Source organism: Galeopterus variegatus, unplaced genomic scaffold (assembly GCF_000696425.1).
Source record: "Galeopterus variegatus unplaced genomic scaffold, G_variegatus-3.0.2 Scaffold367, whole genome shotgun sequence".
In the NCBI taxonomy this organism is placed as follows: Eukaryota; Metazoa; Chordata; class Mammalia; order Dermoptera; family Cynocephalidae; genus Galeopterus; species Galeopterus variegatus.
In genome coordinates this window covers 422876-431401 of record NW_007726478.1, presented here as the reverse complement: position 1 = coordinate 431401, position 8526 = coordinate 422876, and the positions used below count along the sequence as shown (strand labels likewise).

General features: G+C 49.9%; 1 protein-coding gene across 1 annotated transcript in view; it reads left to right on the top strand.

Moving 5' to 3' along the window:
• The window catches only part of LOC103586720 (DAZ-associated protein 1-like), an 8050-nt gene extending 4718 nt beyond the window's left edge, over positions 1-3332 (top strand). The window contains exons 5-7 of the mRNA XM_008568032.1: positions 173-283; positions 1974-2022; positions 3034-3332. Of these exons, the coding sequence (XP_008566254.1) occupies positions 173-283; positions 1974-2022; positions 3034-3125 (252 nt within the window). The 3' untranslated portion in view covers positions 3126-3332. The remainder of the gene's footprint in view (positions 1-172; positions 284-1973; positions 2023-3033) is intronic.
• The last annotated feature ends 5194 nt before the right edge of the window (positions 3333-8526 follow it).

Sequence of the window (8526 nt, the reverse complement as noted above, 5' to 3'; positions counted from 1 at the left end):
GGAACCGGTCTGTATGTGGGATCCGAACCCTTGGCGGGAGCGCCGCCGCACTCCCAAGCCGGCCCTATCTGACTTTTAAAACCAATGAAAAGATTGCATCATGTACAACTCATGGGAAGTGTTGGGAGGATAGGTCCCATATGAACTAACCATCTTTTCCTTCTTGAAACAGCAGAAAGGACCCAGGAGCGATAACAGTAAATCAAATAAGATATTTGTCGGTGGAATACCTCACAATTGTGGTGAGACAGAACTCAGGGAATACTTCAAAAAATTCGGAGTGGTGAGTCCTTTCGCACCCTAGCAGCACGGGCTGCTCAGAGCAGTTTCTTCCTGGCCCTCGGCCTCTTTGGGGCTTAGGTGGTGGAGCTATGGATTTGTGGGCTTTTCAAGCCTGGGAGCTCATTCCTGTATTCCTACCATTCCTCTCCCCTTCACTCCCCCCAAAAGACCAGAAGCCCAGACTTTCCCTTCATGGCCGTTTAGCATCCCAGAGTATTTCTGCAGCTTTTCCAGGCATATGTAAACTAGCCAGATGGACCTCATGGGTGGCCCTTCTGATTCCCTTGTAGCTGCCATGGTGTCAAATGCAAGACAGTGGAAGTTATAGAGAAGTGGTGTTAGGCTTGGCTGTGGGAGCTGGCCTGGGCCTGTGAAGCTGTGTCCCTTGGTTGCATGAGGGATAGTCCTAGACCAGGCCCACACTAAGCCCACTTGGGTGCTTGGTTTAACTCCTTTCCCTCCCTGAGGCGCGAGGCAAGGTGCCCACCAGTGGGAGCTGCCACTGCAGATGAGGGTGGGCCCGGCCTGGTGTAAAGTTTTCCTGGGTCCTTTTGTCAGCAGAACGGACCTTGGAGTGGCAGGGAGCCCTCCCTGTCCTCCTGGCTACCCGGGCTCAAGAGATGTTTGACCCATTTCCTGCTGGATGTTTTTTCAGTAACAACAAAGCACCTCCCAAGTGTGGTTTTGTTTTCTAGATAAGGCTAAAATCCTTTAGAATCATTGCAGGATTTAGACTCGTAGGAGTTACTCAGAGAAGTCACATGGGGCACTCAGTGCCCTCATGGACCTGATGCTCTAGTGAGGCAAATGGGGGGACACCTGAGCATAATTGTACTCTGGGACTTAGGAGCAGAGGGGAGCACAGCCAGGAGAGTCAGGATGTCATCTACAGCAGAGGCTCATGGTACACCTAAGGCCGGCCAGGCCTCACATCTGTCCTGCAGCTACACGCCTGGCCCTGTCAACTGTGGGCAGCCCTCCCGGCTCTGGGTGTAGTTTGTGTGTGTCAGGTGGTCCCTGAGGGTGGGCTTGGGCTCAGGAGCAAGGAGATGCCAGCCAGGAGGAAGATGGGTAGGGAGGAGGACAGAAGTAGAGCGCAGGGGCAGCAGATGACCCAGTGGGCTCTGGGTGTAGTTTGTGTGTGTCAGGTGGTCCCTGAGGGTGGGCTTGGGCTCAGGAGCAAGGAGATGCCAGCTAGGAGGAAGATGGGTAGGGAGGAGGACAGAAGTAGAGCGCAGGGGCAGCAGATGACCCAGTGTTGCTGCCCTCGGAGTCCTGGAGCAGGCAGTGCATGGGTGAGTGGGGCACACCTTTTGCCTGTCTGAGCCTCGATTCCCCGGTCAGTGAATGGAAAGGGTGCCTGTGGGGTCTCCTAGCTGATGTCCCTGCTAGGACATGTGGCCAGGGTCGTGGGTCACCTGGTCTCCTTCAGCAAGCACCTGAGAGGAACAGTGGGGCTGGGCCCCCGTGGCTGGTGTCCAGATGCCTTCCCTGGAACACAGTGGGGCCGAGCAGTGTCTACTGTGCCTCCATCCACCCCCTTAAATGCCAGGGCTCCCATAAAGCCAGACCTTTGTGTCAGGACTTTCCAGGTTCAAATAAGATAGTCACCAGCAGCTGTTAGCTGGGATCTTTGTTGGAAGGAGGTGTGTCCTCTGCAAACCAGCCTCATGCTCCCCTCTCCCTTCCAGGTCACCGAGGTGGTCATGATCTATGATGCGGAGAAGCAGAGGCCTCGAGGTAAAGCCAGATCTAGTTTGTCCTTGACCTTCTTTACCTTCTCCTCCCCTCAGATGGCAAACTATTTTACCCCGTCAGACACCTTAGGTGGCTGTAGCGAGCACTGCCTCAGTGCAAGGGCAATTTGGAGACAGATACTAAAACGTAGCACCTTCGTGTGCAGCTCCATTCTGCCTGTCTGTGCTTCCCAAGGTCAGGCATCACACATCGTTTTTTGGCTCATTCTTTTGAAGTTTTTACAACTTTACATGAATTTCCACATGGTTTCTGTTTTTAAATGTGTGCTGAAAAGTTTGGTTCTCTGCAGTGTGAGCTTCCTACTTGGACCGTCTCACCTCCGTCCTCCCAGCGTGGTCAGTGTCATTTCATGGCATCAGCTGGATCACCCAGCGCTGCCTGCCTTGTTGCTGTTCCTTCATCCATCCCATGCTTTTTTTCTTGTTTTTTTTTTTTTTCTTGTTTTTTCCCCTTAAGTCTGCGGGACAGGCGTGAGGAGGGTGAGGAGTCCTCTCAGAGTCCCCCATTTTCTCCTGCGCTCCCCACACGTGCATATCCTGATCGTTTGGTGGAGCTGGGACGATGGGCACCCAGTTGTTGTGCCCTTTTTTTGTGACTGCTGCTTTTGTCCCTGCCTGTGTGTTTTTGTTTCGTCACCTGCTTTTGGATTGGCCATGTGAGCACGTCTGTCAGCCTGTGGCATCCATGCTGTCCCCCACACACCATGTGCCAAGGCCAGCGGAGGCAGTCGTTAGAGCACCGCGGGCACCGGCCGCAGCAGGCCCGCCCGCTGGACAATAGTTTGCCATTTGAGCTGCACCCTCCTCCTCTTCCACGATGAGGATCGTTGTCCTCACTCCTGTTGATTATGCTGTTAAGTCTTAGTCTTAATTTAATTTAGACATACACGCTTAGTGACGTATTTAAGTGTTCATAGTAAAGTACAGTAATGTTAAGTAAGTTGTTTTTCCTTTTTTCTCTGTGAATTGTTTGTGATTAACGATATCTCTTTAGATTTCTCTTCTCCAGGTGCTAAATTATATCACACAGGTACAGGCCAGTCCCGCAGTCAGAGGAGGGAGCGGCTTTGCTCCAGTGGGGTGTAAACGAAGTTTCAGTGTGTTTCTGTCCCGCTTCCTCAGTGGTGATGTCGCCTCTTGACACAGACGCATTCCTAGACAGCCCGCTCCGGGGCTCCTTACCCACGACTCACCGCCTCTTGCACTATAAATGGACCAAGCAAGCCCTGTGGTTTCAGACACTCCTGCAGTTTGAGAAAATGTCAACTTTTAAATATGTTGTTTCATCACCTATGTTGTGTTCCAAATATTGCCTCTGATCTTGGGAAACCTCAGTGTGTGGGAACCTGAGGGCTGCTCTTAGATACTGCTGGTCCCCGCGGCTGCACAGCGTGGCCACCGCTGTCCTCACTGTCCCTGTCCCATGTGGACTGGATGTAGCCAGTGCTGCTGAGCCCACTGTGCTGGGGGCAGAAGGGGCCAGCACGTGGGCCCACGTTTCCTGTGTGGTTCATACGTCCTCAGCCATCGGGCTTTGAGGTGGAAGTGTCCCTGTGGGTGGCAGATCAGTAGAGGGTGGGAGAGAGGCTGGTTAGCGGGTCCTCCCAGAGAACATGTTCCTGTTTTCTTGACCTTTCTGAATCTTTGAAGCTCAGTCTGTCTCCCTTCTCCCCTTCTGCTCTCTCTTGGTTGACTTAAGATAGTTTATGTGCCCCTGTACACAGGATCCTGCATGCGACTCAGCCAAAAAATGTCCCCATGTGTTGATACCTGTGCTGTGCGGCGGTCCCCATGCCTGACTTATGGCTTCACTCTGGCTCCAGCCGGCCGCCTCTGCTCAGCCCATAGTCTTCTCTGTTTTTGGGTTTTATCGTCCTGGCTTTGTCTCCTGTGCGCTTTTCTTCATGGTTTCACTATCCCTTCTCCCCTCCTGTGCTGCAGACATCCGAGCACGCATACTCACCCTCAGGTGCACACGTGTGCCCAGAGAGCAAATCAGAAGGCTCCTGAACTGCAGGTGTCTTTTGCTGGTAATCTTTGTCACTTCACATTCCTGGGCTGCCTTTTCTTCCCCGTTTCCATCCTTTTCCCGCCCACGGTTTTGCTTATAATTTTCTCCCTGTTCCCCGCTGTCTACGGCTCCGGCACCGTTTCTTCAGCTTGCGCGGCCCCAGCGATGGGCTGCTTCTTCCCACCTCACGTCCCTCCTCCATGCTCCCCGCTGTCCCTCTGCTGTGCTGCTCTGCTGCGTGCCTGTGCCGCTGCCCCACTGCAGGCTGGTACAGGTGACGCCGTCTTCAGCCCGTTCTCTGCTCTTCCCCGTCCATCTTTGTTCCTCTGAGGTCTTGGGGCAGCAGTCTGCTGGCTCGCTTCCTTTGTGCTGGAGCACACGGCCACTGGGAGGTGCTAGTGCTCACCCAGTGTCCTCCCACTGCGGGTGGACAGTGTACTGGGAGGGTCTCGGGCGCGACTCGGGCTGGGAAGGCCTGGAGACCCTGGTCCACACCCCCACATAGAGGCCGAGACATGCCCGTTAGCTGGGTGGGCGCGCTCACCCCAGACCAACCAAACTTCGTTTATACTGCCACTTTCTTGTGTTTGGGAAATGCTAAATTTTTTTTTTCTTTAAAATTTTCTTTGATTACATGGTGCCTCTTGCTCTTGCTGCTGACAGCAGAATTTGACCTGCTGGAACCCGTTGTGGCCTGTATCTTTGTGTACTCCTTATTTATTTATATATATATATATATATATATACACACATACATATCTATACATATATACATGCATATATTACCTCTGGTAGGACTCCTTGGGCTTACCCAACAGTGTTGGATAAGCTTAGCGAGGTGCTAGCTGTGATAGCGACTGTACTTCCGTTTAACGCTTTAGAACGATATATGGCTGCTGTCAGCACTAGCTGCAAAGCAAATTGCAAGCCAAGGGGGAAATCCTGGGTTTCAGAAAAGCAGAAGTGCATCCATGGCACACACCTGCTTGCAGGGTTCACTTGCAGATGTATTCCACAGACGAGAGCCAGAACGTTCTAGCACAGACCCTTGACACCCCTTGGGGGTGCTCTGTTTGCCCATGGCAGCAGTGGAGGCCCTCACCATTTTGTCTTGGCTGCTGCCTTCTAAGATGTGACCCTCTTATTCCAAATTTGTCCCAGACATGGAACCTCAGTTCATTCTCAGGCCCCCACCCCAGGTGTCCAGGGTGGAGCCTTAGCCTCAGTCAGCAGAGCTACTGTTAGGGGCGTGGATTTCACTATCCCTGCTGCGCAGTTGGCGGCTGGCAGAGAGGAAGCCCTGACCCCCGGGCCGCAGCTTGTCCACACATCGCTTAGCTGAAACCCTTGGTGGATCCCTCGGCCCGTCCCTAATACTGTTCATCATCCTGTTTTGTGTCACAACACCCTGCTACCTTGATTCACTCTTCGTCGTTGGCTAGGTTTTGGATTTATTACTTTCGAGGACGAACAATCAGTGGACCAGGCTGTCAACATGCATTTTCACGACATCATGGGCAAAAAAGTGTGTAGTTGTAGTTTTATTTTACCTTAAGACCAGACCAAGTCTGAGGCAACTCAGGGTTTCACTGGAGAGGGTAATTCCATCACAGAAAAAGGGTCAGACGAGTTCATCCTGTGACCCTTTGCTGCATGAGGTTGGACCTGGTTCTGAAGAAGTGAGGAAGGGTCCCATCCCAAGTGGCTCCTTGTGCAGGGTGGGCATCTCCCAACTGTGCTCCTGGAGCCCCTCCCTCAGGGTGGTGCTGGGGATGGCATGTACTGGTGGTGTCAGGGGCTGGCCTCCAGTGAAATCTCAGCATTGCCTCAGGCTTGGTTCCAGTGACCACTCCTTCAGATGTCTGTCCTGAATTCCCACTGTCTGATGCTGACCTGTAATGCAATGAGCAACGGACCTTTGCGAACTGAGGTTCCAGTTAAAAGTGAAAAAACTAAAAAAACATCATGAAGGATTGGTTTTTTAAAATTGGGTCACTTACTGTGAAACTCCGGTACCAACCACATGCTCTCAATAGTACTTAACCACCATGCAGTCAAGTGACCTCTGGTTGTTTCATCTTCATACTGTGTTGCTGCCACAGAGGCGAACAGGGACAGGAAGCAAAGCACCCCTCCCCCTAGGGCTTTATTCCACGGGCTAGCCCTTGTTAGGCATGTGTCAGAAAGTGGCCCCTAAATTGCCATTTTACATGGACTCTTAGTGCTTTTTAACTCTGAAAAGAAAACTGGTAGAAATTCTGCAGTATGGAATTTCTTACAGTTAGCAAAGGCTTAAGGGCACAGGTTTTTACAGTATTACTGTCTTGGTCTTTTAAAAACCTGCTGTGTGCATCCAGGTGGCGCCAGCCACCTCATGCAGTGTGGCTCTGATCTGGCTGACACTGGTGTGGTCAGCTTCTCCATGTTACATTGCAGTATGCCCAGTCCTTTGGATAAGATCATGGCCGCTTCTGTCAATGAGAATATTGTGGAGGGAATGTTGCACCTGTGGTCTCCTGCCCCCACCCCCCGCCCTCCACCCCAGCCGCTTCCATGCTGGTTTACAAGCTTATAAACAGCCTCCATGCTGGTTTACATGTTTATAGTGTGTGTGTAGTTAATTTTGTATACAGGGGGCTTAGATTTTGTTGCAGACTTTGTAAATTCCATCACAACCTAACTAAAACAGGAGCCGCAAACCTTGTTCTGACATTCACGGCAGCTTTTAGTTTAAAATTAGCATTCAGATTGCAGGGGTTCATAATAGTCATGAACACAAGTTCAAAGGAGTCTACATTCAGTATTTTAAGATACTGTGACATTGAAAATGTGAAGGGGGCCGGCCCGGTGGCGCACTGGAGAGTGCGCCGCTTGGGAGCGCGGCGGTGCTCCCGCCGAGGGTTCGGATCCCATGTGGAGACCGGTTCCACTCACTGGCTGAGCGAGGTAAGCACCGAGGGTTGCAATCCCATTACCGGTCAGTAAAAAAGACAAAAAGGAAAAAAAAAGAAAAACTCACTGGCTGAGCGAGGTACGGGCGCAGCACCGAGGGTTGCGATCCCATTACCGGTCAGTAAAAAAGACAAAAAGGAAAAAAAAAAAAGAAATGATGTTAATATTAAAAAAGTGGGTAGAGCATGGTGCTGATAACACCAAGGTCAAGAGTTTGGATCCCTGTACTGGCCAGCTGCCGGGAAAAAAAAAGAAAGTAATGGCTCTATCAGGAAAGAAAAAGTCAGGCTAAAAAGCAAGGTCGAACAAAATGTTGGCCTTGGCAATGCTGAGTTTGAGGTACCTGAGAAGGACACAGAGATGTCCACCAAGGAAGTTGGATATATAGAATTGGAACTGAGATGAAAAGTCCTGCCTTCAAATAGAGGTTAGTGGAGCTGTTGGCAGAGAGGTGGTAGTTAAAGTCTTGTCAGTGGGTGAAGATCACCCACAGAGAGAGCTTAATACAGAAGAGAAAAGGTTCCATGTCAGAATCTTAGGGGTATTCCCATGGAAGGTAGAGAGTAGAGTTAGGGCAGTGTTGTTCAGTAGAAAGAATAAAGGCTCCAGAGGCAGACAGACTAGCTCTGTGACCTTGGGCAGTTTGCTTTTTGTCTCTGATATTCAATTATCTTACCTTTAAAATGGTATGACAATACTTACCTTTTGGAATTCTCTAGAGGATTAAATATGATAATGTTAAAAATACCCAGCAAGGTATTAGGGGTTTGTAATAGCAGTGTGTAGGGATTAGGGGTTAGTCAGATTTAGTGAACTGTTCAAATTGGTTCTGTGGCATTAATGAATGCCAACATCCAGAGGTACTTTAGATGTGTGTGGGATAAGAAGGGTCTTTTAAAAACTTGCCCGTTATGAAGAAAGGTAAAGAGATGTGGAAGGGCATTTAGATAAACTTAGGTGATTTATAATTTATTTCTTATACTTATATTTATTGAGCACTTACATATACCAGAAGCTCTTATGCAGTTTCCACGCATTATACCATTGAATACACACAACCACCCTGTTAATAACTCTTATCTCCAGTTTACAGATGCAGCTTAGGGGGTAAAATGACCTAGCAGTAGTAGTTTAGGGGTGGTTATATTGACAGTCAGTAATTATTAAATTGTAATTTGTTATTAATGAAGCAGAGCTTATATCTAACCACAGGGCAGCGGTACTGCTTCACAAGTCTACCATATGGCATAACTATTTGCATGTTGGAATGCATTATGATTACTGGATAATAGAGCAGATGCCATAGTAAGGAATTTGAAGTTACCAAGTTTGTCCCCTGCCTATCTTTCTAACTTCATCTTCTACCCAGAACACTATGTTTCAAGGATGCCTGACTCTGTCCTGCTTGTGCTCAGGTTCTTTACCTGGAAATCCTTTCCCTTTCCTACTATCAGTTTCCCCTTACAGAAATCTTCCCCAGCCACGAAGACCAAACAGGTACTCTCGTGAAGAGAGTCTGTGGTT